This window comes from Phoenix dactylifera, unplaced genomic scaffold (assembly GCF_009389715.1).
Source record: "Phoenix dactylifera cultivar Barhee BC4 unplaced genomic scaffold, palm_55x_up_171113_PBpolish2nd_filt_p 001547F, whole genome shotgun sequence".
NCBI classification, from domain to species: Eukaryota; Viridiplantae; Streptophyta; class Magnoliopsida; order Arecales; family Arecaceae; genus Phoenix; species Phoenix dactylifera.
In genome coordinates, this window is record NW_024068855.1 from 19,207 (window position 1) to 47,150 (window position 27,944).

A 27,944-nucleotide genomic window follows, 5' to 3' on the forward strand; every position below is an offset into this window, starting at 1 on the left:
AGATATCCCGAGCTATCAAAAGTCCTTCTAAGGAGGAAATATGACTAATCTCTGCCGCCTGCGCCCGAGCGCTCTCCTCCACGAGCCTTGGCAACATGCTCTACTCGCCGAAATGTCACTTTCTAGATAAAGAATTAGTTGCATGAACTTGTGTCTTAATAAGTTTGCCGAGTTTTGCATAGAGCTCGAGGCAGATCAAATGTTTTGGAAAATATGATTCAGTTCAAGTTCATCCTACCATCCATCTACCTTCATCATCTGATGGTATGCACCCAATTGAGATGTCAGAATCTAGCATTATATATGACAATGGTATTAAGCAAGCAAAGTAATGCTGAGGGCATATCAAATATTTGGGAGTATAGGTGTGGCAAAACTAAAGCAATTTATTGTGATATTACTGAAGAGTGATGACAAATCAAGTTCAGAGCACAGTGATCGTTCATGAGGAGGAAGCGGGCAGCTGTAAGACACCTGATAAAAGGAAGGCTTCATGTCATAGCACGGAAGAAGGTTCTTGGTTTCTTGGTTTCTCTACCATCTATGGCCCAATAGGCATTTGCAACAGAAGTTTAAGGTATAATGGATATAGGAAAGTACATAACCAAACATGCAGGTTTTATAAATCCACGTTGCACAAACTACTCACATCTGAATTCCATAGGAACTGCGTTTGACACAACTTTATGATTACAAACAACTAATATCTATATTTTGACAGTGTGGTAAAGCATCCACCTTAAGCATATATTGAGAGGAAAGGTAGCAACATCTTCTCAAACCACAGCTTAACATTACTCTCACCATCAATGTTCCTCGGTAGGAAGACCTAGAATGCTGGAATCTCCTGGATTGCCGAAATGACTTCATTGATAGTTTGGAATCGGCGTCTTTCCTTGAGAAGCATTTTAGCAAAGTCAAGGGCACGGCGCTCACAATATGCTCGCTTGCTAGCATCAGCAATTGATTCAAAATCTTCAACATGAGCTACTCCCACTATTCTCCTGTAATCCAAGAAATTCAAGTGAATGTTAGAAACATTGAAATACCATGTGTGAGATGCATCATTTTTTCCAGTAGAAGAGTGCAGCACATATAGATGAAATCAGCTGAATTAAATATGAAAGATAGTTGCGGGGGGAGGGGGGCCGGTGGATGTTCTCCTATTTTGCTTTTTTGTCTTTTCAACATCATTATGGTATAATAGTAAATTCTGCTAAGGATGTAGATGATGTAGACTTGATAACTGTTTACACTTTCCAGTGTATGATTACCACTATTCAATCATTATTAAAAATATTATGATCATTAGAGAATCCTTAATTATCTGGTTATTTGCAAGAGTATTCATTATAATAAACTAGAGTGTGGCACATGCAATTCACATGGCCTTGGAAACTTTGGGCACATGCCTGGGAAATGTGGAGCTGCAGAGCATCTAGAACTCCCCCCATCGAATTCTAATTATATAGTATAATAGATTACCAACCATTTAAACAAAAGGACATGGTGGTGAAACTAAGAAAGTAAACGCAGACCCATGCGTGATGTCTCAACCAATATGAAGTTATAAATCTTCCAAATGTTTAATCCAAAAGGGAATGCCTGAATGTCTCATCAAACAAGCGTGCATGCAAATAGAAGTGGTACCCGAAGAAATAAAAGCTTGAGCATGGATATGCTAATGTGTATAATCCTATTAACATTGTCAATAGTATGTCTAGTTCCTATTATAAAACTTGTATTGAAAATCAACATATTAAAACTCTCATTTTTTTTTTTACTTTGGCAAGCAGAGCACGTGAAATTTTTGCCAAGATATTGTTGAAGGGGTATCAGAATAAAGTCTTAACATTATTTGCATAATTGTTCTTTATGAAACATAATCATCAAGAATAATTTGCTTCCTTAAGCTTGAATTAGTAATTCAGTAATTCTAAAGTTGAATAAAATGAATAACATAACAAGATATACTTCTGCAGGATTACCTTATCATTTTAGCAGCACCAAATCCAAGAGCATCATGGAATAAATTGGCCATGTACCTCTTCTGGGCAAGGAGTTGAAGTTCAGGCTTGTTGTATATAGACACAGGATATGCCTCACCATTCCCATCCTTGTGTTCATCCCAGAGCGAAATGAACTGCTTCTGAAAAAGATTCCAAGTTTCTTCAGTCGTCCTCAAAATCCACTGTTTGTATGCCTGCAAAATAAGACAGATACAGCTCATCAGAAAATAAAAAAATAGTTCCAGTGTCAGTAGAAAGATTGACAAATTGGCCTGGGCATGAACTACAATGTAAAAACACCAGCAATGCATTATTACAATCTTAAGACAACAATGAGAAACAATAATCAAGTGATCATGAAGTACATGAAACAACTTTCATGTGGAATTTAAAGGAACAATATATGCAACAACTGGAAAGTTCGTCGATCAGCAATTGCAAACATTAGCTGAAAGAAGGAGAAACGTCCAATCTCTAGTTGTCATATGTCAAGAGATGTCTACTCATGGGAAGTCCATGATATGTGTCACTTTCCCTTGACTGCACATAAGATTTTAGCGGATACAAGCTTAATTGAAAATTGGGAAATTTTGTCAAGTCATAGCTACTTTCATACTTCTTCAAGTAATAGCCTTAGATTTTGGTTGGTTAGCAATCCATTTTTGGATAGAAGAGCACTAGTCTCTGTTGGTGTCCTTAATAAGTCCTGGTAAAATACTAGGTTGGTCCTACAAGTCAGTCATTAAGAATGATTCTCTGGACTCGAGTGTATATAGTACTCCAAGGGAAATGATATTAATTGAAATCCATCAATCACTTCCCCAACCATTAAAAACGGGGTTTTTCCTTAGCACCTGCATTCTCTATTCCTATATTTCCTTCAATTTTGAACCTCTTATCCTTCTGCCTCCTTATCTCTCGTTTCCCTTATTCATCTTTTACTTTCTTCCTTGCTCTTTTCTTCACTTAAGCGGTATTTTTTACATGTTTGACAAACTTGACCTTGTCCACGTGTCTAAACCATGACTGCAAACAAAAGCAATCAAAAATTTAAGCTGAGAACAAGCTGCATTACGTACTGCAATTAAGCATTTCACAGATAACATCATTGTATTATAGACTGCAATTAGATCTTCAAATAGATTGCAATTAAGCTTATCATAGGCTGTATTATAGACTGCAATTAAGCATTTCACTGTTTATAGACTGGAACTAGATCTTCAATTAATCATTTCACTGATAACATCAAAGTATATCTAGCTGTATTATAGACTACAAACAAAACTTTTTTTTTTTTGCTTAAGACTACAGGTCAATTGTTCATTAGTAATAAAAACTATAATGCAACACCTATGATATCAAAGGAAAAGGCGATCAAAAATTATAAAAATTAATGCCTTTTAATGGATTTCTCAAAAATAAGTGGAATATGAAAAATAGAAATATGACAAAAGGTTGTAGTAAGAAGGTTCGTTTATATTTTTTTGTGTATGTAGTAAGAATTCACAAACAATGTGACATTCTCAAAAACTGTTCTGTATCAACTTGAGTTCAGAATACTAGTTTGGCCACTGGAAATTGATTAATTATGGAGATACATGGAGGACTTAAACATTTCATGCCTCGATTACTTACTACTAAATTGAAGAATTATGCCTACTGCACACAAATGAATACAAAGGAATAGTATCTGATGAGACAGAGAGAGAGAAGGAAGGGGGGGGGAAGATAAACATACTTGACGGTCATTCCCTTTATCAGCATGTCCGTCTTGTGCAAAGAAGGCCAATATTAGGTTTCCTAAAAAGGCTCCTAAGTCAAACCCCATGGGTCCATAAAAAGCAAACTCTGGATCAATGACCTGGGTAGAATCGCTAGTCACCATGATAGAACCAGTATGGAGATCTCCATGGATTAGGGCTTGCGCCCTCTCACAGAACCTACACAAAGGAAAATACGTCTCAAATGACTTTTCATATGCAGCATGATGCAAACGAAATATACATAGTAGTGTTCAGAAAGAAAGCATCATTAGCAAGACAGGGATTACTTAGATTTCAACTCAGCCACTTCAATCTTTAAACAATCATCATCTCGAACTGCCTCAGCATCACGATCAAGGTAAGGAGAAGTCCAACGATTATACTGAGACACCTTATATGGGTCTGAAAAGACAACCTGCTCAGTGAGCCTACAAAGCTCCACATTTCCACAAAATTCCGCAACTGCAAAATGCATTTAGAAGCCATGTTAACAAAATGATTATATGCATGCTACACTTAATCTTGTTAAGACTTTTGATACAGAGGAAACTACTAAATTTTATAAATGGTACAGAAAATGTCAAGCAATGCTTCTTGAGAAAAAAACCTCTTATTTGCAAGAAATAGCATTCAGCATGAACTGCAGAGACATCCATTTAGTATTTACATATATGTAAGAATCTAACAAAGTAGTAGGGCTAGCACATGTTTCACACTACCAAACAGGAAGAAAAACAAAATCGCAAAAAATCTGAATAAAATATGGAAGCATAACAAAGTAACACACAACTAAAACATTGAAAGGTGGAAAATATGAAGCAGTGCTTCTTGATAAAGACTCTCCAATTTCCAACATGTACTACTCAACATGAAGTGGAAATATACATTGCACTTCAGACCAGTATACACATATGCATAAGTTCTTAGAATATTAAGGGGCAAAAAACTTTATAAAATGTTCCTTGGGAGAAAGTCTATAATTAATAAGAATAGATACTAGCAAGAGGATGAGCGAGAACTGAAAGTTCAAGTAAAATCTATAAGGCTAACAAGTAAAGAAAGTTTAACTTGACGCATGTTAAAACGTTTTTAACCAAATTTTATGAATAGAACATTTTTAACACTGTAATTGATGTCGAAGTGTGTCGATCCATCAGTGTTGTGGGATTCACAGTTTGTAACAAACTTAGCAAATTACCTTATTCCAAGCACAAGTGCCAAGGTCTGTTAAGCACAAGCCACTTTTGAACTTTTTGCACACCCTTTGTTCTACGCCCTAAGACAAGTTTCAAGACTTCAGCTTCAATGCTACAGCCACACATCCAAGCACCAAGAAGAACACAAGAGACTAAGAGAGAGACATAAGTGGAAAGGTTATTCCTTCAATTGGATTACTTCCAAACTCTGTTTGCTCACAAACAAGGGTGACACTCTTATTTTACGCCCTTAATCCAGAAAAAACCACTGGACAGGAACCATGCAGAAATAAGGTTCAGCACCTATATAATGCCTAGATATTTCGCAGGAATTAGAAACTCTAACCTCCCAAAGAACTTCCACCATCTCACAAATACTGTCGTTTTCTGGAACCTTCCAGACTACCTCAGAGACCTCCACAAAGTGTAGGACTCCATTACTTTGGTAAATAATAAACAATCAGCTGGATCAATTGCTCCAAAAATTACAATCATTCTTTAAAGCCTTTGCTAAACATCATTTTAAAGACGATAATTTTCCTATAGAAAAGATAATTTGCTTAGTTAGTGGCGATGAGATCCGAGTTTGATCCGAAGTGTCATGGAGGGTCATCATATATCCAAGTGCGCAACACATCAAGAAATTGAAGACTTCTACTTTTGGGGTAACATTAGGAATCCTGTACAGCTGCAGAATAAACACAAAGTTATGCATATTCTCATCTTTATCATTGTTGTAAACCAAAAAAAAAAAAATGCACACTATGAGTTTGTAGCTCACCCAAAGGAAGCAGTGAGATTGCAGTAGAAGAATGCAAAAGAAATTTGAGAATTTAAGCCTTAACTGTTTCACAAAAATTTAGGAAACTAGCAAATTTCAGAAAGTATCAAATAAAAAGAATTAATAACTAATATAAAATGTAGGAGGATATCTACAAGATTATAGCTATCATCATCAGTCTTACAGTTGTGACTTTCAAAATATAATATTTTTAAAGTTAAAATCAAGAAAGGAAAAAAAAAAGTAAACTAAATGATGAGACAATTCATGCATTTTAATCAGCATTGTCAAAAAGCTTTACATAGAAGCCACACCTGCACGTTTATGCTCTGATGTAGAATGATAAAGAAGGGATGTGAAGAAAAGTGTCTTTGCCATGTAGTCTGACATATGTTGCGCAAGCAAGGGATATTCAATTCCAGCAATCAATCCTTTCCGCAAAATTATGTGTGGCGGCTTCAAGTAGCGCATGGCAATCAAAGACATAGGCCGGTCAAAATGGTAAACTTCTGGTACATGATTTGGACACACTCGGCCATGCTCTTGTAATGCCAATGTCTCAAAATACGCGCGCTCCTTTGTCATCGGCCACGATTCACCTATGCAGCGAATGTATGGAAGAGCCTGGTTTGTCATGAAGAAAGGATGGGATAATCTTGAAGCAGCATCAAGAAAAGGAAGGCAAAAGCCAACTCTTGTATTATACGATGAACAGCAAATATTGCCCATGCAGTAATCGACAAGAACAACAATTGTTCCATATATGAAGTAGTTCGTAACTTTTTTTTTGACTGAAGAATGGATAAATATCTGATACCAAGTAAGTGAGAGGATTTTCGCATGCCAAATGTCAAGGCATGCCTTCAAGCATGTTATAACACTCTAGCCAAACCAAATCTCATTTAAAAAGCAAGAGTTTTAGAAGCTTAACCTACTTACTCACCTGTGCATCTCCTATAGCTTGCATATGGATGGAAAAAAGATTATGCGTAAGATTTTTGTTTTTTTTTTTCTTTTTGTCTTATAATACATGGATACCTCAAGTCCCAAAGGGAAAATATATTGGAGGTCTTCCAAGATTGGTTGAGATTAGGTAGCAGACAGAACGGCCACTGATTTTTCGCATAGATGGCATATCAAACTAATGTGGCTAAGTATTAAAAAAAAGGTACTCTTCAAGTAAAGGACTCAGAAATAATAATTGGTTGCACAATCAAAACTGGCCCTTCCATGCTTGCTGCTAATCCTAAAGGCACATATTTTTGAGGGAAATGCTCAGGGCATGTTAATTATGAAAGTTTAATAGATTGTAGGACAATTACACATGTATAGGAACACCCCTAAAATATGGGACTTTGGGAGCCAGTTAGCCACACATTCACACACAAAGACGCATGCATGCATGGTCCCTGGAAATGCACACACATGCTATTGTTCATATATTATTTACTATTTGCCACCTACAATCTCACAATACTGACCAAACATTTTTTTATATCTCTATATAAAATTTAACCTAACCATATGCCAAGACTCATAGCAAAATCTATTCCGCTTAGCTTAACCCATATGTTTGTAGAATGGCAAGCTATGCGGAATAAATTGACCATGCCAGCCCAAGATCTAGAACAAACACTATACAAAAAACAGAAAAGAGATGCTGGAAGAAAACTAATTAGAAGAGAGAAAAAATATTTAATTAAAGAAATTAAGCCACACAAAAAGGCTCTCTCTCACTCCTCACCAAGAAAGACAACTTTCGCTCTCTTCTTTTCTCTCTTTTCTCATGCCACACTAAAGAAGACACCAAAAGTCCCTTTAAATAGAGTATCATATGTGTAGGATGTTTGATTCCTACTCAAATTCAAAAACCAACACCCACTAAAAGAGAAGACTTGATCACTACTAAAGGATAAGGATAATTATTCTAAAAGGAATAACTAAGTAGAATAAAACTAGAAATAGAATTCTAAAGTCATTAAAACTAATGACCAACTAAACAGAAATTCTAATAGAATTAGGACTTGGCAATGAATCTCAACACTCCTCATTACGAAATCCATGCCAACAACATTGAACTTGTCAATGTTGTTAAATGCCACAGCAGTCATTGCCAATATTGCCACAGTAACAATTATGTAATAACTTGTCGAACCAATAATTGAATAGTAGAACTCCTTCATTGGCTCGAATAATAACTTCTTTGCTAGCTCGTCCTTTTTAATGCATATGTCGAAATCGACAATGTCCTCTAACACTTCTTTTCAGCATTGATTCTACGGTACGATGTCGAGATTCCATAGAATGTGAACATCTAATTGCCAGTTGCAATTAATGTGAGCATCGACCATCACCTCCATAAGAAATATCCATATTTTGGATAGCTTCAACACAAAACTCTTTTGCGTTATTTGATTTCTCAGTATGAATTTTTACAGACAAATCAAATGTAGCATCCTTTGACTCTTCCTGAGCAACTTCAGAATCAATTGATTCTTTAATTATGATCTCTTTTAATATAATATCCGGCCGATTAAGCTCTTTCTACTCCAGATTTTCTTCCAAACCTGATTGATCCTTGAGCTGATCAATTTTGCTATGCTCTAAGTCTTTAAAACTTGAAGCGGCATCTAATTGATTAAGCTTCCCCTGACTTAAATTTTGAAGTCTGTTATAACTCATATGAGCCAATATAGCATGCTATAAATCAATGGTATGCTTAAGAATCTGGTCAATATAAGAATTATTGGCAGACATGACACAAAGCTTGTTCATTTTCCTACCTTGAGTAATAAGCTTTTCAGAAGCTTTGACATTAGCATAAATCTCCATAGTGTCAGGTCCAAACAAAACAGAAAATCTTATGTCCGTGAATTGTGAAACAGAAATCAAATTTTTCTTCACTCCAGGCACAATAAATATTATTTATAAAAATAGAAGAACCAGTAGATGATATGAGAGATAAATCACCAATATTTTTGATAGGATAAAGTGAATATTTGGCAATAGCAATAGCATCAGAACCAGTATAATCATGCAAAGAATCAAATATCTCTCAATGACTAGTCAAATGATTAGAACACCCAGAATCAATAATCCAATCATGAGCAAAATCAATATCTGACATATGACAAGAAGTAGAAATACATGCATGCTGGCTATCAAGACAATTGGAATCAACAATACTAGTAGTGAGAGACCAACTACCAGTTTTCTTCTCTCCCCCTGCTCTGAAGTAGAGGATGCAATATTAGATTGTTTGAGCTTCACTCTGCAATCTTGAATTTTTTGGCCAAATTTTCCATATCTATGATAATTCTCCTTGAATTTATAATTTTTCTTCTGATTAGGATTTTTATCCTTCTAAAATTTTCCAACTGGCCTTTTTTTCTGAATTTTTAAATTTGTTATTCCACTTTTTTTTTATTTTTTACTTTTAAAAAATAAGACCACCTCTTTTTGATGGGATATAGTCAAATCACGCATCTGAATATTGAATGCTTCTTGATCAACAAGTATATTTTCTAACTCTGCTAATGTAGATTGTTGAACACATCCATAAAAAGCAAGCATATAAGTATTATACTCCTTATTCAAACCATGAACTAACAGTCTACGCTATTTATTTTCATCATAACGAGAGTTTGGATCAAGCATACCAAACTCATCAAACAATTTCTTTCTTTTAAGAAAATATTAGGAGATTGTAAGATTACATTGTTTCAGAACACCAATCTCGTTCTATAAAAATTGAAGCTGAGCCTCATTTGACTTCAAGTGGAGAGCAGTAAGAATATCCCATACTATTTTTGGCTTCTCTATATCTTGAATATGCTGATGATTTTCTTAATCCATATTAGTCCTTAGAATATACATAGCATTTTAAGTTTTGATCTCACACTTTTTTTTCGTTTCTGCATTGTTAGAAATTTATGATGGCTTCACTATATCTGCCTCGTTCACAATCTCCTATAAACCTTGCCCGATCAAATAAGATTTGATGCAGGCCTTCCAATATGCATAATTGGTGTTGTTCAATCTTTTGATCCCAATGCTAGAGATGGTAGTGGCTTTAGTCATAATAATTCACTTCTTGAATCACTAAACAAGAGTCCACACGCTTGCACCGCCGCATGGTGAATTACTGGAAGCTCTTTAACCACGCCAAATTACAAATACACGAATAACCGATCTCCAAGCCTATAGCTTTGATACCATGTAAGACGGCACGCTATGCAAAATAGATCAACTATGCCGGCCCAAGATCTAGAACAAATACCAAACAAAAAACAAAAAAGAGATGTTGAAAGAAAACTAATTAAGAGAAAAAAATATTTACTTAAAGAAATTAAGCCGCACAAAAAAGCTCTCTCTCACTCCTCGCCATCTCTCACTCCTCACCAAGAACGACAACTTTCACTCTCTCCTTTTCTCTTTTTTCATGTCAGAGTATCATATGGGTAGGATGTTTAATTCTTACTCAAATTCAAAAACCGATAAAACTTAATCACTACTAAAGAATAAGGATAACTATTCTAGAACTAATAACTAAGTAGAATAAAACTAGGATTAGAATGACTTAGCAACGAATATAAATAATGTTCTATTCCGACATCCTATGAAGCTAAGCGTTTGCACTCAGCTCAAACACCATCGCCCAATTGATTAGGAGAGACTAGCATACCTAAAAACGTCGTTCAATGCATGCATCACAACTACATGAAGATCCATGAACCATTTCTACTGAAATCCACCGATAGATTGGACAAAAACCCCAGAAAAAAGCTTCCCCAATCCAATCATAAGCGATGCCAGAACTATGTAGAAGATCGCAAACAAATCACGAAGCCAGCATCCTATCGACTAATAGCCAAGAACCAGCGCAATAAGACCATAAGCAAGCCAAGAAAGCACCGAAGAAGAATACCTGCTTGATGACCAAGGATCCAGCAGCGCCGATGACGATGTAGACGAAGTTGAGGTTCCCGTCGCCAACTTCTTTGACGGCGAGGCCGTCCACCTGGTTCCCCAGCTGGGCGCAGAGGGTCGGCGTCGCCTTGATGTAATCCACGAGGGATTTCTCGTCCAGAGGCCTGAATCCATCTGTCGCCACCACCATGGCTCTCGGTTTCTCAAATCTAAACAGGACAGAAAGCTGAGAATTAGAAGAAGAAGAAGAAATGATCTACTGTTCTGAAAAGGTATAGCCGTTTTTATTTCCCTTCCGATTCTCTGGGGTTTATAACAGAGGAATAAAGAGGCCCCTGCCGCTCCTGAAGAATCGGATGCGGGCTTGGGTGGGCAGGAAAGCAAACCGGGAAACGGGAAACCGGAACCGTGTGGGAGAGCCGTCAATCGCCCGCCTTAACCCCTGCACCTAGCGGGCCCACAGTGCACGTGGAGAGGCTAGCTTACGCAGTTGACGTCCCGCTTGACCCGGAGGCGGATAGGCTTGATGTATATCCTCCTTATCCATTCTGCTAGATTTTGACGTGTTTTCCATGTTAGTTATTTGAAAAACATAACATGAATAATCTGATCATCGATGATATAAAATTAACATGATAATATATTTAATATTCAATAACGACAAATGTATAGAATCTTTCAACGAGATAGTGCTTTTTCAAATCTCTCAAAATGGCATATAGTATCAAAACAATCACTGATATATTGTATAAAAATATATTTATGAATTATATATACATTATAATAAAATATTAATATATTTATTAATATATTAATTATTAATATATTCTATAAAAATATATTTATTAGTCATATGAATTATTAACCCTATGAAGATATATTAATTTTAAAATAAAATTAATATTCTTATTTATACCTGTAATATATTATTTTTAATACTAATATTTATTTTGATTAGAAAAATAACACAACATAAGTAATATATTAAATAATTTTATTATACAATATAAAGTACAATAATATATTTCTACTATAATTAAAAATTATCATTGAAAAATAATATGATATAATATGAGTAATAATATATTGTAATTTAATATATCATAAATACAAACATATATATATAATATTGATATTATGTTAGCAGTATATTAATATATCAATTTTTTGTTGTTTAAGAGGTATTTTTATCCTCAAATTTCAGCCCAAGATTACTATCCTAGGGTGGTCTTGGATTTCCGACCTCAAGGACAAATATTCCATCACTGGATTGTATAGTGCTTTGAGAAGGAGGTCATTTAGATCACTGCCACGTAGGATCATCGTGGTGCTACTAAATATAATGATTTTATTACTTCCATCCACATTATCCTTAATCTTGTGATAATTATTCTATACCAAACACCTCAAAAAATATGCATTTTATTTGCTTTTATATAGTCATTCAAAAAGCATATATTAGTAATTCTTGATTTTATCTCTTGTGTGTATATATATAATATTTGATAAGATCTGGCATTTGATTTGCCTGATATTTATAATATAATTCTATATTAAGATTTTAGGAATCTTAATAATGATGCTATTTTGTTATGCTTCTCATAATTGCAGGTTGTAATTATTAAGAATGTTATTTTGCGCTAATAATGTTCCTCGCAACTTGCATCTTTCTCACAGCGCCACTTATTGCAGAGAGAATAATATTTATAATAGTAGCCAACTAGTTTATTGACCATCATTTTAGTTTTTAGCTTCTCCCTCAGACATTATATATTATACATCCATACATACATATATACATATATATATATATATATATATGAGAATTAAAGTATCATCTATCATTTACCTATATTATGGCTATTATATAACTATCAAATTTATTTTTTATCTTTGTCTTTTCACCAAATCAAAATATATTTTATGAAATTCAATCTCACATATCAATCCCATAGTTACTAATAAAACAAAATTTGATTTACCTTATCCCATTACAATGGATCCCCATCAAAATTGTCACTGATCATTGTAATAGTTATAATAGTCAATATGCGCCAAGTCCATCAAAATTTGTATTACCTATGTTTAAAAGAATAGTTTATAACAGTATTTATTCGTCATTATAGTTGAAAAAAAATGAATAATAATAAAAAAATCATTGTTGATCAAATGAGTTTACTAATTATTGACCAAATAAAAAAAATATTTTTGAACCCATAGAAAAAATTAAGTTATTGCCATTATCTTATTTATCTGATGACTTCAACTATTTCGATAATGATTATTTTTTAGATATCAATTATTAATATATCTTAGCATTACCGATCCAAAATCATCATATTTTTGACTGCTTTCAATGAAATAGAGTGAAAAGCAATGATTAAAGAAATCTAGCATCCCATTATTATGGACCGTACCAAAAAATCATTTTTAACCATTATAATGATCTAACGACCTCATTTTTTTTCTCTTTGTAATGGGAGGCAATGGTATTTTAGCCCCAAAAAAATTAGCGGTGCAAAGTTGCATGATAGCTAATTAGCCATTGTTTTTGTCACGCTATTACAATGGAACAATAGCTAATTAATGACCATATTTATTATAAAAATATTGAGACACAAGACAACATATCCCCTCCTAAACCAGTATAAAGGCTGAAATTTTTTAAAGCATGCAGTGAATGTTATAAGAACCGTCGTCCTTGTTCTTGTGGATATCCTGATAGAGGGTCCGAAATCGTCGTGCCGGCGTGAAACCATGATACAATTATTTAAAAGCAAAAAAGTTTTACCACCGCCACAATGAACGATGAAATGGACAGGTGTCATCGAGAAGCCAGCTAACGCCAATATCGGAAGAAAAGAGGCGGGAATAGTTTGATATTATAATTTTTAAAGTTTTCGAAAATGATAAAATCTATATTTTGATATCGTGTAAATAAATTATTATGAATATAATTATAAATATGAGAATGGCAGCGGCGAGATTAGATTACTATTGTTTTACTTGTGCAGCTTTTGATGGCTGTGATCCGACGATAGACGGCCATCAAATATGATAGTCCACAAGCATGTATAATATCATATTCGGTATATATTGTTTGATGGCCGTCTGATGACAGCCATCGAGAATTGTATAGCAGTACTTTATGGCGTGCGGAAGTGTGAGTGTGTGACCCATGCACCGTGGTGGCCAATATAATTAAGAGAGGGGAGGCTATTGTTTGGGATGGAATTTCTTGTCTGGGTTGAAACATAATTTTTGTTTATGCCTCTGCAAAGTACTCTAGGCGCATGCCATGCATGCACATAACCGCTTGAGCTCGGAGTTCATGTCACAACTAGGATTTTAGAGCTTGAACCTGGGGATGAGACTAAACATGTTCTCGTCTCAAATCTCTTTGCTTAATTTGGCTTGTGGGAAGATGCAATAAGTGTGAGGATGATGAGAGAGAGAGAGGATGGATTAAAGAAAAAAGCTAGCGGGAGATGGTTGCCACGAGATATCGCGTATGCCCACATGACACAGTGTGGGCTCCATGATGTTGATGAGGCTCGAAAGGAAGCTACTTCAAGTTGTCATAGCGAGAAGCTAGCTGCATCATTTGCCGTACTGCAGAAGGGAGGCACGAAGGGAGTAATTCAGGTGCTCAAGAACCTCGACTTGGGACGGTTTCATGTTTTTGGGGGTGAGAAATGTTCATGTGGAGATTATTGGTAGAAAGAAAGGAGGTAAAATTAGAGGAGTTGGCTTAATTTTAAGCATGACTGTTTAAAAGGACTGCATGCTAGATCTTCTCAGACCCCTGAGAATAGGATATGCTGAGATGTTCAAATTCTACAGACTCTGATGCCCTTGCCACAATGGTGAAATGCTGTTTTATAAATGTCACTTTCTGGATAAAGAATTAGTTACATGAACTTGTGTCTTAATAAGTTTGCCGAGTTTTACATAGAGCTCCAGGCAGATCAAATGTTTTGGAAAATGTGGTTCAGTTCAAGTTCATCCTACCATCCATCTACCTTCATCATCTGATGTGAGATATCAGAATCTAGCATTATATATGACAATGGTATTAAGCAAGCAAAGTAATGCTGAGGGCATATCAAATATTTGGGAGTATAGGTGTGGCAAAATTAAAGCAATTTATTGTGATATTACTGAAGAGTGATGACAAATCAAGTTCAGAGCACAGTGATCATTCATGAGAGGGAGCAAGCGGGCAGCTGTAAGACACCTGATAAAAGGAAGGCTTCATGTCATAGCACCGAAGAAGGTTCTTGGTTTCTTGGTTTCTCTACCATCAATGGCCCAATAGGCATTTGCAACAGAAGTTTAAGGTATAATGGATATAGGAAAGTACATAACCAAACATGCAGGTTTGATAAATCCACGTTGCACAAACACTCACATCTGAATTCCATAGGAACTGCGTGTGACACAACTTTATGATTACAAACAACTAATATCTATATTTTGACAGTGTGGTAAAGCATCCACCTTAAGCATATATTGAGAGGAAAGGGATCAACATCTTCTCAAACCACAGCTTAATATTACTCTCACCATCAATGTTCCTCGGTAGGAAGACCTAGAATGCTGGAATCTCCTGGATTGCCGAAATGACTTCATTGATAGTTTGGAATCGGCATCTTTCCTTGAGAAGCATTTTAGCAAAGTCAAGGGCACGGCGCTCACAATATGCTCGCTTGCTAGCATCAGCAATTGATTCAAAATCTTCAACATGAGCTACTCCCACTATTCTCCTGTAATCCAAGAAATTCAAGTGAATGTTAGAAACATTGAAATACCAAAGTGTGAGATGCATCAATTTTTCCAGTAGAAGAGTGCAGCACATATAGATGAAATCAGCTGAATTAAAAATGAAAGATAGTTGCAGGGGGGAGGGGGGCGGGGTATGTTCTCCTATTTTGCTTTTTTGTCTTTTCAACATCATTATGGTATAATAGTAAATTCTGCTAAGGACGAAGATGATGTAGACTTAATAACTGTTTACACTTTCCAGTGTATGATTACCACTATTCAATCATTATTAAAAATATTATGATCATTAGAGAATCCTTAATTATCTGGTTATTTGCAAGAGTATTCATTATAATAAACTAGAGAGTGGCACATGCAATTCACATGGCCTTGGAAACTTTGGGCACATGCCTGGGAAATGTGGAGCTGCAGAGCATCTAGAACTCCCCCCATCGAATTCTAATTATATAGTATAATAGATTACCAACCATTTAAACAAAAGGACATGGTGGTGAAACTAAGAAAGTAAACGCAGACCCATGCGTGATGTCTCAACCAATATGAAGTTATAAATCTTCCAAATGTTTAATCCAAAAGGGAATGCCTGAATGTCTCATCAAACAAGTGTGCATGCAAATAGAAGTGGTACCCGAAGAAATAAAAGCTTGAGCATGGATATGCTAATGTGTATAATCCTATTAACATTGTCAATAGTATGTCTAGTTCCTATTATAAAACTTGTATTGAAAATCAACATATTAAAACTTTCATTTTTTTTTATTTTGGCAAGCAGAGCAAGTGAAATTTTTGTCAAGATGTTGTTGAAGGGGTATCAGAATAAAGTCTAAAATTATTTGCATAATTGTTCTTTATGAAACATAATCATCAAGAATAATTTGCTTCCTTAAGCTTGAATTAGTAATTCAGTAATTCTAAAGTTGAATAAAATGAATAACATAACAAGATATACTTCTGCAGGATTACCTTATCATTTTAGCAGCACCAAATCCAAGAGCATCATGGAATAAATTGGCCATGTACCTCTTCTGGGCAAGGAGTTGAAGTTCAGGCTTGTTGTATATAGACACAGGATATGCCTCACCATTCCCATCCTTGTGTTCATCCCAGAGCGAAATGAACTGCTTCTGAAAAAGATTCCAAGTTTCTTCAGTCGTCCTCAAAATCCACTGTTTGTATGCCTGCAAAATAAGACAGATACAGCTCATCAGAAAATAAAAAAATAGTTCCAGTGTCAGTAGAAAGATTGACAAATTGGCCTGGGCATGAACTACAATGTAAAAACACCAGCAATGCATTATTACAATCTTAAGACAACATTGAGAAACAATAATTAAGTGATCATGAAGTACATGAAACAACTTTCATGTGGAATTTAAAGGAACGACATATGCAACAACTGGAAAGTTCGTCGATCAGCAATTGCAAACATTAGCTGAAAGAAGGAGAAACGTCCAATCTCTAGTTGTCATATGTCAAGAGATGTCTACTCATGGGAAGTCCATGATATGTGTCACTTTCCCTTGACTGCACATAAGATTTTAGCGGATACAAGCTTAATTGAAAATTGGGAAATTTTGTCAAGTCATAGCTACTTTCATACTTCTTCAAGTAATAGCCTTAGATTTTGGTTGGTTAGCAATCCATTTTTGGATAGAAGAGCACTAGTCTCTGTTGGTGTCCTTAATAAGTCCTGGTAAAATACTAGGTTGGTCCTACAAGTCAGTCATTAAGAATGATTCTCTGGACTCGAGTGTATATAGTACTCCAAGGGAAATGATATTAATTGAAATCCATCAATCACTTCCCCAACCATTAAAAACGGGGTTTTTCCTTAGCATCTGCATTCTCTATTCCTATATTTCCTTCAATTTTGAACCTCTTATCTTTCTGCCTCCTTATCTCTCGTTTCCCTTATTCATCTTTTACTTTCTTCCTTGCTCTTTTCTTCACTTAAGCGGTATTTTTTACATGTTTGACAAACTTGACCTTGTCCATGTGTCTAAACCATGACTGCAAACAAAAGCAATCAAAAATTTAAGCTGAGAACAAGCTGCATTACGTACTGCAATTAAGCATTTCACAGATAACATCACTGTATTATAGACTGCAATTAGATCTTCAAATAGATTGCAATTAAGCTTATCATAGGCTGTATTATAGACTGCAATTAAGCATTTCACTGTTTATAGACTGGAACTAGATCTTCAATTAATCATTTCACTGATAACATCAAAGTATATCTAGCTGTATTATAGACTACAAACAAAAACTTCTTTTTTTTTTGCTTAAGACTACAGGTCAATTGTTCACTAGTAATAAAAACTATGATGCAACACCTATGATATCAAAGGAAAAGGCGATCAAAAATTATAAAAATTAATGCCTTTTAATGGATTTCTCAAAAATAAGTGGAATATGAAAAATAGAAATATGACAAAAGGTTGTAGTAAGAAGGTTCGTTTATATTTTTTTGTGTATGTAGTAAGAATTCACAAACAATGTGACATTCTCAAAAACTGTTCTGTATCAACTTGAGTTCAGAATACTAGTTTGGCCACTGGAAATTGATTAATTATGGAGATACATGGAGGACTTAAACATTTCATGCCTCGATTACTTACTACTAAATTGAAGAATTATGCCTACTGCACACAAATGAATACAAAGGAATAGTATCTGATGAGAGAGAGAGAGAGAAGGAAGGGGGGGGGGGGGGGGGGGGGGGGAGATAAACATACTTGACGGTCATTCCCTTTATCAGCATGTCCGTCTTGTGCAAAGAAGGCCAATATTAGGTTTCCTAAAAAGGCTCCTAAGTCAAACCCCATGGGTCCATAAAAAGCAAACTCTGGATCAATGACCTGGGTAGAATCGCTAGTCACCATGATAGAACCAGTATGGAGATCTCCATGGATTAGGGCTTGCGCCCTCTCACAGAACCTACACAAAGGAAAATACGTCTCAAATGACTTTTCATATGCAGCATGATGCAAAAGAAATATACATAGTAGTGTTCAGAAAGAAAGCATCATTTGCAAGACAGGGATTACTTAGATTTCAACTCAGCCACTTCAATCTTTAAAGAATCATCATCTCGAACTGCCTCAGCATCACGATCAAGGTAAGGAGAAGTCCAGCGATTATACTGAGCCACCTTATATGGGTCTGAAAAGACAACCCGCTCAGTGTGCCTACAAAGCTCCATATTTCCACAAAATTTCGCAACTGCAAAATGCATTTAGAAGCCATGTTAACAAAATGATTATATGCATGCTACACTTAATCTTGTTAAGACTTTTGATACAGAGGAAACTACTAAATTTTATAAATGGACAGAAAATGTCAAGCAATGCTTCTTGAGAAAAAAAACCTCTTATTTGTAAGAAATAGCATTCAACATGAACTGCAGAGACATCCATTTAGTCAAGGTCCGCCGTACCGGTACCGGTCGGCGTACCGGTGGCGGCCCGGACCGGTACGTACCGGTTCCATACCGGTCCGTACCAGTTCCGTACCGGTCTGTACCGGTTCTCCAACAATAAGCTACCGGTACCGGATTTCACGTTGATCCGGTACCAGTCCCAGGCCGGACCGATACATACCGGCCCGTACCGGACCGGTACGGCAGACCATATATTTAGTGTTTACATATATGTAAGAATCTTACAAAGTAGTTGGGCTAGCACATGTTCAAAAGTAAAGACTTCTCTGGTATACGAGAATTCACACTACCAAACAGGAAGAAAAACAAAATCGCAAAAAATCTGAATAAAATATGGAAGCATAACAAAGTAATGCACAACTAAAAAATTAAAGATAGAAGTGGAAAATATGAAGCAGTGTTTCTTGATAAAGACTCTCCAATTTCCAAGATGTACTACTCAACATGAAGTGGAAATACACATTGCACTTCAGACCAGTATACACATATGCATAAGCTCTTAGAATATTAAGGGGTAAAAAACTTTATAAAATGTTCCTTGGGAGAAACTCTGTAATTAACAAGATTAGATACTAGCAACAGGATGAGCAAGAACTGAAAATTCAAGTAAAATCTAGAAGGCTAGCAAGTAAAGAAAGTTTAACTTGACGCATGTTAAAATGTTTTTAACCAAATTTTATGAATAAACCATTTTTTTATAAAAGAGAAAATTAAATATGATAAGTTAACACTGTAATTGATGTCGAAGTGTGGCGATCCCTCGGTGCTGTGGAATTCACAGTTTGTAACAAACTTAGCAAATTACCTTATTCCAAGCACAAGTGCCAAGGTCTGTTCAGCACAAGCCACTTTTGAACTATTTGCACACCCTTTGTTCTACGCCTCGAGACAAGTTTCAAGACTTCAGCTTCAATGCTACAGCCACACATCCAAGCACCAAGAAGAACACAAGAGACTAAGAGAGACACATAAGTGGAAAGGTTATTCCTTCAATTGGATTACTTCCAAACTCTGTTTGCTCACAAACAAGGGTAACACTCTTATTTTACGCCCTTAAATCCAGAAAAAACCACTGGACAGGAACCATGCAGAAATAAGGTTCAGCACCTATATAATGCCTAGATATTTCGCAGGAATTAGAAACTCTAACCTCCCAAAGAACTTCCACCATCTCACAAATACTGTGGTTTTCTGGAACCTTCCAGACTACCTCAGAGACCTCCACAAAGTGTAGGACTCCATTACTTTGGTAAATAATAAACAATCAGCTGGATCAATTGCTCCAAAATTACAATCATTCTTTAAAGCCTTCGCTAAACATCATTTTAAAGATGATAATTTTCCTATAGAAAAGATAATTTGCTTAGTTAGTGGCGATGAGATCAGAGTTTGATCCGAAGTGTCATGGAGGGTCATCATATATCCAAGTGCGCAACACATCAAGAAATTGAAGACTTCTACTTTTGGGGTAACATTAGGAATCCTGTACAACTGCAGAATAAACACAAGGTTATGCATCTTCTCATCTTTATCATTGTTGTAAACCAAAAAAAAATGCACACGCATGAGTTTGTAGCTCACCCAAAGGAAGCAGTGAGATTGCAGTAGAAGAATGCAAAAGAAAATTGAGAATTTAAGCCTTAACTGTTTCACAAAAATTTAGGAAACTAGCAAATTTCAGAAAGTATTAAATAAAAAGAATTAATAACTAATATAAAAACTAGGAGGATATCTACAAGATTATAGCTATCATCATCAGTTTTACAGTTGTGACTTTCAAAATATAATATTTTTAAAGTTAAGATCAAGAAAGGAAAAAAAAAGTAAACTAAATGATGAGAGAATTCATGCATTTTAATCAGCATTGTCAAAAAGCTTTATATATAAGCCACACCTGCACGTTTATGCTCTGATGTAGAATGATAAAGAAGGGATGTGAAGAAAAGTGTCTTTGCCATGTAGTCTGACATATGTTGCGCAAGCAAGGGATATTCGATTCCAGCAATCAATCCTTTCCGCAAAATTATGTGTGGCGGCTTCAAGTAGCGCATGGCAATCAAAGACATAGGCCGGTCAAAATGGTAAACTTCTGGTACATGATTTGGACACACTCGGCCATGCTCTTGTAATGCTAATGTCTCAAAATACGCGCGCTCCTTTGTCATCGGCCACGATTCACCTATGCAGCGAATGTATGGAAGAGCCTGGTTTGTCATGAAGAAAGGATGGGATAATCTTCAAGCAGCATCAGAGAAAAGGAAGGCAAAAGCCAACTCTTGTATTATACGATGAACAGCAAATATTGCCCATGCAGTAATCGACAAGAACGACAATTGTTCCATATATGAAGTAGTTCTTAACTTTTTTTTGACTGAAGAATGGTATAAATATCTGATACCAAGTAAGTGAAAGGCTTTTCACATGCCAAATGTCAAGGCATGCCTTCAAGCATGTTATAACACTCTAGCCAAACCAAATCTCATTTAAAAATCAAGAGTTTTAGAAGCTTAACCTACTTACTCACCTGTGCATCTCCTATAGCTTGCATATGGATGGAAAAAAGATTATGCGTAAGATTTTAGATTTTTTTTTTCTTTTGTCTTATAATACATGGAAACCTCAAATCCCAAAGGGAAAATATATTGGGGGTCTTCCAAGATTGGTTGAGATTAGGTAGTAGATATAACGGCCTCTGATTTTTCACATAGATGGCATATCAAACTAATGTGGCTAAGTATTAAAAAAAGGTACTCTTCAAGTAAAGGGCTTAGAAATAATAATTGGTTGCACAATCAAAACTGGCCCTTCCATGCTTGCTACTAATCCTAAAGGCACGTGTTTTTGAGGGAAATGCTCAGGGCATGTTAATTATGAAAGTTTAATAGATTGTAGGACAATTACACATGTATAGGAACACCCCTAAAATATGGGACTTTGGAGCCAATTAGCCACACATTCACACATAAAGACGCGTGCACGCACGGGTCCCTGGAAATGCACACACATGCTATTGTTCATATATTATTTACTATTTGTCACCTCCTTCTACAATCTCACAATATTTACTGACCAAACATTTTTTTTTATGAATATATCTTCCTCAGTTCCGCCTCCAAGTCAAGCCAATTCATCCATATCTCTATATAAAATCTAACCTAACCATATGCCAAGACTCATAGCAAAATCTATTCCGCTTAGCTTAACCCATATGTTTGTAGAATGGCACGCTACGCGGAATAAATCGACCGTGCGGCCCAAGAGCAAGAACAAATACCATCCAAAAAACAAAAAAGAGATACCGGAAGAAAACTAATTAGAAGAGAAAAAATATTTAATTTAAAAAAAATAAGCCACACAAAAAGGCTTTCTCTCACTCCTCACCAAGAAAGACAACTTTCACTCTCTCTCCTTTTCTATCTTTTCTCGCGCCACACTAAAGGAGACACCAAAAGTCCCTTTAAATAGAGTATCATATGGGTAGGATGTTTGATTTCTACTCAAATTCAAAAATCAACATCCACTAAAAGATAAGATTTGATCACTACTAAAGGATAAGAATAACTATTATAGAAGAAATAACTAAGTAGAATAAAAGTAGGAATAGAATCCTAAAGTCATTAAAACTAATGACCAACTAAACAGAAATTCTTATAGAATTAGAACTTGGCAATGAATCTTAACACTCCTCATTGTGAAATCCATGCCAACAACATTGAACTTGTCAATGCCGTAAAATGCCAGAGCAGTCATTGCTAATATTGCTACAGCAACAACAATATGTAATAACTTGTCGAGCCAATAATTGAATAGTAGAATTCCTTTATTAGCTCGAATAGTAACTCCTTTGATAGCTCGTTCTTTTTTATGCATATATTGAAATTGACGATGTCCTCTAACACTTCTCTTTAGCATTGATTCTATAGTCACGATGTCAAGATTCCATAGAAAGTGATCATGTTACCAGTTGCAATCAATGTGAGCATCGACCATCACCTCCACTTGAGCAGCTTGAAGTATCTGCATATAGCTTGCTCCTACACGCCAAATCAAATCTTCATACATATAGTCTTCTAACAACTTAAACTTTGGAGCAAGCTCCGCCGAACCGGGACCGAAACCCGCACCGGTCGGTGGCCGGTACAGGTCAGTACCGGTTCGGCACCGTACCGTGAGTCGGTATAGGTAGGGCGTGCCGGTTTCGTACTCGGTACGGGTCAGTACCGGTTCGACACCGTACCGTGAGTCGGTATAGGTAGGGCGTGCCGGTTTCGTACTGGAACACCCAAATTTTTTTGGAGTTTTCAATAATATTTAATTAGTAATCATTTTTTAAAAAAAATTAATAATTTTAAGCCTAATTTGATTTTTTTTTTTTTTTAATATTTTTTGATGTTTCTATGATCTTGGTTTAACCTAAATGATGCATTCTATTATTTTAAAATGATACAAATAATAAAATGATTAGTGAGACGTTGCATGCTACAAGGAACAACATAAAATATTCTCAAATCAAGTAATAATGTAAAAATTATAAAATAATACAATCAATTACATACATTTAAAATATAATAAACATACCGGTATCTAAAATCGGGTCAGGTGGTGATATCTCTCGTAGATATCCAGATCATCAGCATAGTCAGAAGGCAAATCAGCCCACCCCTCTAACCAAGTCGTGTTGCAGTCTTGTATGTTCATCCCCTAAGGAATATGTGTCGGATTATAAAGACTCTCGGATCTCTCGCTGAAGTTCTGACTCTAATCAAAAATTTTGGCACGATCTTTTCTTATTTTGCAATTTTCGAACTATTTTTTCAAGCCTCCAAAAAAATGAAGGAATGAGCTAGAAGAGAGGAAGCACGCCTCATTTAGGCTTGAATCTTTCTTCTGAACTGCTAAATCGGTATGATTTTTGAGTTGTTGGAAAGGAGAAGCGGCGGAAACCGGTGGAGAGCTTTCAATTATTATTGGGAAGGCCCACCAAAACCGAAAAAAGAAAGGGAACTGGCCCAATTTCACACCGAATCGGCTCGGTACTACCCGAACGGGACGGTTCGGCTCGTTTCGGCAAACCATGCTTTGAAGTAGCTTCAAAATTAATTGATATACCAAAAACCTTGTCAAATACCAAGGCATAACATGAATCATCTCCACTAAGCATGCTTCTTCCTACTTGATCTCTGAAAATACTTCAAAATTAGTCAGATTTTCAACCTCATGGCTGACTAAATCTTCATAAGAAATATTCATATCTTGGATAGCTTCAACACAAGACTCTTCTGCACTATTTGATTCCTCGGTATGAATCTTTACAGACGGATCACTGGAGCATCCTTTGACTCTTCATGAGCAACTTTAGAATCAATTGATTCTTTAATTATGATCTTTTTTAAACTTGATATAATATCCATCCGATTAAGCTCTTTCTGCTCCAAATTTTCTTCCAAACTTGATTGATCCTCGGGCTGATCAATTTTGCTATGCTCCAAGTCTTCAAAACTTGAACCAGTATCTAACTGATCAAGCTTCCCCTAATTTAAATTTTGAAGTCGTTATAACTCATATGAGCCAATATAGCATGCTATAAATCAACGGTATCATGCTTAAGAGTCTGGTCAATATAAGCATTACCGACAAACATGACATAAAGCTTGTTTACTTTCCTGCCTTTAGTAATAAGCTTTTCAGAAGCTTTAGCATTAACATAAATCTCCATCTCCATAGTGTCAGGTCCAAATAAAATAGAACATCTTATGTCAGTGATTTGTGAAACAAAAATCAAATTTTTCTTCACACTAGGCACAAAATAAATATTATTTATGAAAATAGAAGAACCGGTAGATGATATGACAGATAAATCACTAATATTTTTGATAGAATAAAGTGAATAATCAGTAGTAGCAATAGCAACAGAACCAGTATAATCACATAGAGAATGAAATATCTCTCTATGACCAGTCAAATGATAAGAACACCCAGAATCAATAATCCAATTATGAGCAAAATCAATATATGACATATGACAGGAAGTAGAAATAAATGCATGTTGGCTATCAAGACAATTGGAATCAACAATACTAGTAGTGAGAGCCCAACTACCAGTTTTCTTCTCTCCCCTATGCTTTGAAGTAGAGGATGCAACATTAGATTGTTTAAGCTTTACTCTGCAATCTTGAATTTTTTTGCCAAATTTTTCACACCTATGACAATTCTCCTTGAATTTATAATTTTTCTTCTGATTAAGATTTTTATCCTTCTCAAATTTTCCAGCTGGCCTTTTTTCTGAATTTTTAAATTTGTTATTCTACTTCTTATTTTTATTTTTACTCCCAAAAAATAAGACCTCTTCTTTTTGAGGGGATATAGTCAAATCACGCATCCGAGTATTAATTGCTTCTTGATCAACAAGTATATTTTTTAACTCTATTAATGTAGATTGTTGAGCCCATCTAGAAAAAGCAAGCATATAAGCACTATACTCCTTATTCAAACCACAAACTAACCATTTATTTTCATTATAACAAAAGTTTGAATCAAGCATACCAAACTCATCAAACAATTTCTTTTTTTAAGAAAATATTGGGAGATTGTAAAGTTACACTGCTTGAGAACACCAATCTCATTCTCTAAAAATTGAAGTCGAGCCTCATTAGACTTCGAGTGGAAAGCAGCAAGAATATTCCATACTATTTTTAGCTCCTCTATATCTTAAATATGCTGATGATTTTCTTAATCTATATTAGTCTTGAGAATATACATAGCGTTTTCAGCTTTGATCTCCCACTTTTTTCTTGCTTCTGCATTGTCATGAGTTTCTGGTGGCTTCATCGTATCTGCTTCGTTCACAATCTCCTATAAATCTTGCCCGATCAAATAATATTTGATGCAGGCCTTCCAATATGCATAACTGGTGGTGTTATAATTTTTTGATCCCAATACTAGAGATGGTAGTAGCTTCAGCCACGATGATTCATCTCTTGAATCACCAAACAAGAGTCCACACGCTTGCACTACCGCACAGCGAATTACTGGAAGCTCTTTAACCATGCCGAACTACGAATATATGAATAACTGATCTCCAAGCCTATGGCTTTGATTCCATATAGAACGGTATGCTATGCGAAGTAGATCAACCATGCTGGCCCAAGATATAGAACAAATACCAAATAAAAAACAGAAAAGAGATATTGGAAGAAGGCCATGTTTGGGGGAGCTGTTGGCAGTAGAGCTTTTGAAAGTAGAACTGTTGGAAGTAGAGCTTTCTGAAGTAGAGCTTTTATAAAAAGTTGTTTGCTGTTTGGTAACTACATTTATGAAGTGTTGTGACACTTTAACATGTATTTGGTAAACAAACTGAGAAAGTATTTTTGTATGATAAAATTACCATAATGGATATTACATAGTATTATACAACAAAGCATAATAAAATATAATATATATTAATACATAAATATATAATATAGTATAATATTATTGTAATGTAATATAATATTATTATAATATAGTAATATAGCATTGTATACTATAGTATAATAATTTAATATAATATTAAATTATTTCATATAACATATCAATGTGTTACGATATAATATAATATTATATTATATTTATAGTATAATACAATAATAGGATACAAGAATACCTTTTCTTGCAGGAAGGAAGTCTGATCCACGGCTAGGATTCTTTGTTAGGGCTCCATCATATTTTTAGGTTTATAAAGGGACAAAGTATGTAATTGTTATATTTTATTAAGGATATTTTGGTCAAAAAAATAGTTTTCTGACAAAGCTCAAAACAGCTTTTTCGGAAAGCTCCAAAATGGTGTTTTTTCCAAAAGCTATTTTTAGCTTTCTGAAAAAACTAAAACAGCTTTTCGAAATTTTGACCAAACATTTTTTTTCATCCAAAAGTGCTTTTGAAGAGCCAGAAAGTGCTTTTTGGCCCTCCAAAAGCTCCCCTAAACAGAGCCGAAAATTAATTAGGAGAGATAAAAAATATTTAATTAAAGAAATTAAACCACACAAAAAAGCTCTCTCTCACTCCTCACCAAGAACAAGGACTTTCACTCTCTTCTTCTCTCTTTTCTCATGCCACGGATCTCTTTAAATAGAGTATCATATAGGTAAGATGTTTAATTCTTACTCAAATTCAAAAACTGATAAGACTTAATCACTACTAAAGGATAAGAATAATTGAATAACTAAGTAGAAAAAACTAGAAATAGAATCCTGAAGTCACGACCAACTAAACAGGAATATTAGGACTTAGCAATGAATCTCAACAATGTTCAGCCTACAGCACAGCACCCATCGTATTCCGACATCCTACGGTGAAGCTAGGCGTTTGCACTTCAAACACCATCGCGCATCTCCTTCCAATTGATTAGGAGAAACTCGTACACCTAAAAACGTCGTTCAATGCATGCATCACAAATCCATAAACCATTTCTACTGAAATCTGAAATCCACCGATAGATTGGACAAAACCCCAGAAAAAAGCTTCCCCAATCCAATCATAAGCGATGCCAGAACCATGAAGAAGATCGCGAACAAATCACGAAGCAAGCATCTTATCGACTAATAGCCAAGAACCAGCGCAATAAGACCATAAGCAAGCCAAGAAAGCACCGAAGAAGAGTACTTGCTTGATGACCAAGGATCCAGCAGTGCCGACGACGACGTAGACGAAGTTGAGGTTCCCGTCGCCAACTTCTTTGATGGCGAGGCCGTCCACCTGGTTCCCCAGCTGGGCGCGGAGGGTGGGCGTCGCCTTGATGTAATCCACGACGGATTTCTCGTCCAGAGGCCTGAATCCATCTGTCGCCACCACCATGGCTCTCGGTTTTTCAAATCTAAACAGGACAGAAAGCTGAGAATAAGAAGAAGAAATGATCTGGTGTCTTGAAGAGGGATAGCCGACAACCGATTCAATGAACCTAACCGGCTTTTTTATTTCTGTAACAAAAAATCCTTGTTGACTAAATCTCAAACATCTGGTCCAGAAACTTTCTAAAACTGTAATTCCCGGTTCCTGAGCCCC

General features: G+C 35.6%; 2 protein-coding genes across 6 annotated transcripts; both read right to left on the reverse strand.

Annotated features, from left to right (window-relative positions):
- Positions 1–571: 571 nt before the first annotated feature.
- Positions 572–27,864, reverse strand: LOC103714136 (methylthioribose kinase-like). Of its 2 annotated transcripts, XM_039122494.1 has the most exons (7): positions 27,846–27,864; positions 10,677–10,887; positions 6,064–6,373; positions 4,060–4,234; positions 3,748–3,949; positions 1,989–2,203; positions 572–1,004 (listed from the first exon to the last, which is right to left on the reverse strand). In XM_039122494.1, exons 2-7 carry the CDS (start codon positions 10,866–10,868, stop codon positions 830–832), a joined length of 1,269 nt encoding a protein of 422 aa, XP_038978422.1. In that variant the 5' UTR covers positions 10,869–10,887; positions 27,846–27,864; the 3' UTR covers positions 572–829. The 2 variants fall into 2 exon arrangements, with proteins under 2 accessions (XP_038978422.1, XP_026663231.2); XM_026807430.2 differs by lacking the exon at positions 27,846–27,864 and having other exon boundaries at positions 10,677–10,968.
- LOC103714112 (methylthioribose kinase) lies at positions 15,004–27,936 on the reverse strand. Of its 4 annotated transcripts, XM_008801276.4 has the most exons (7): positions 27,846–27,936; positions 27,546–27,756; positions 20,800–21,109; positions 18,514–18,688; positions 18,202–18,403; positions 16,427–16,641; positions 15,008–15,444 (listed from the first exon to the last, which is right to left on the reverse strand). In XM_008801276.4, exons 2-7 carry the CDS (start codon positions 27,735–27,737, stop codon positions 15,270–15,272), a joined length of 1,269 nt encoding a protein of 422 aa, XP_008799498.2. In that variant the 5' UTR covers positions 27,738–27,756; positions 27,846–27,936; the 3' UTR covers positions 15,008–15,269. The 4 variants fall into 4 exon arrangements, with proteins under 4 accessions (XP_038978423.1, XP_008799506.2, XP_038978424.1 ...); XM_039122495.1 differs by lacking the exon at positions 27,846–27,936 and having other exon boundaries at positions 15,004–15,444; positions 27,546–27,823; XM_008801284.4 differs by lacking the exon at positions 27,846–27,936 and having other exon boundaries at positions 15,005–15,444; positions 27,550–27,767.
- Between the last annotated feature and the right edge of the window lie 8 nt (positions 27,937–27,944).

What these genes read in the sequence shown, in the direction of transcription:
- LOC103714136 (XM_039122494.1), bottom strand. Translation starts at nt 10,868, where the DNA reads ATGGTGGTGGCGACAGATGGATTCAGGCCTCTGGACGAGAAATCCCTC. An exon ending in GATCCTTGGTCATCAAGCAG is followed by an intron (nt 6,374 to 10,676) that starts GTATTCTTCTTC and finishes ATGACAAACCAG; the next exon opens with GCTCTTCCATACATTCGCTG. An exon ending in ATAAAGGGAATGACCGTCAA is followed by an intron (nt 2,204 to 3,747) that starts GTATGTTTATCT and finishes CTTATTTTGCAG; the next exon opens with GCATACAAACAGTGGATTTT.
- LOC103714112 (XM_039122495.1), bottom strand. Translation starts at nt 27,737, where the DNA reads ATGGTGGTGGCGACAGATGGATTCAGGCCTCTGGACGAGAAATCCGTC. An exon ending in GATCCTTGGTCATCAAGCAA is followed by an intron (nt 21,110 to 27,545) that starts GTACTCTTCTTC and finishes ATGACAAACCAG; the next exon opens with GCTCTTCCATACATTCGCTG. An exon ending in GTGGCTGAGTTGAAATCTAA is followed by an intron (nt 18,404 to 18,513) that starts GTAATCCCTGTC and finishes TCCTTTGTGTAG; the next exon opens with GTTCTGTGAGAGGGCGCAAG.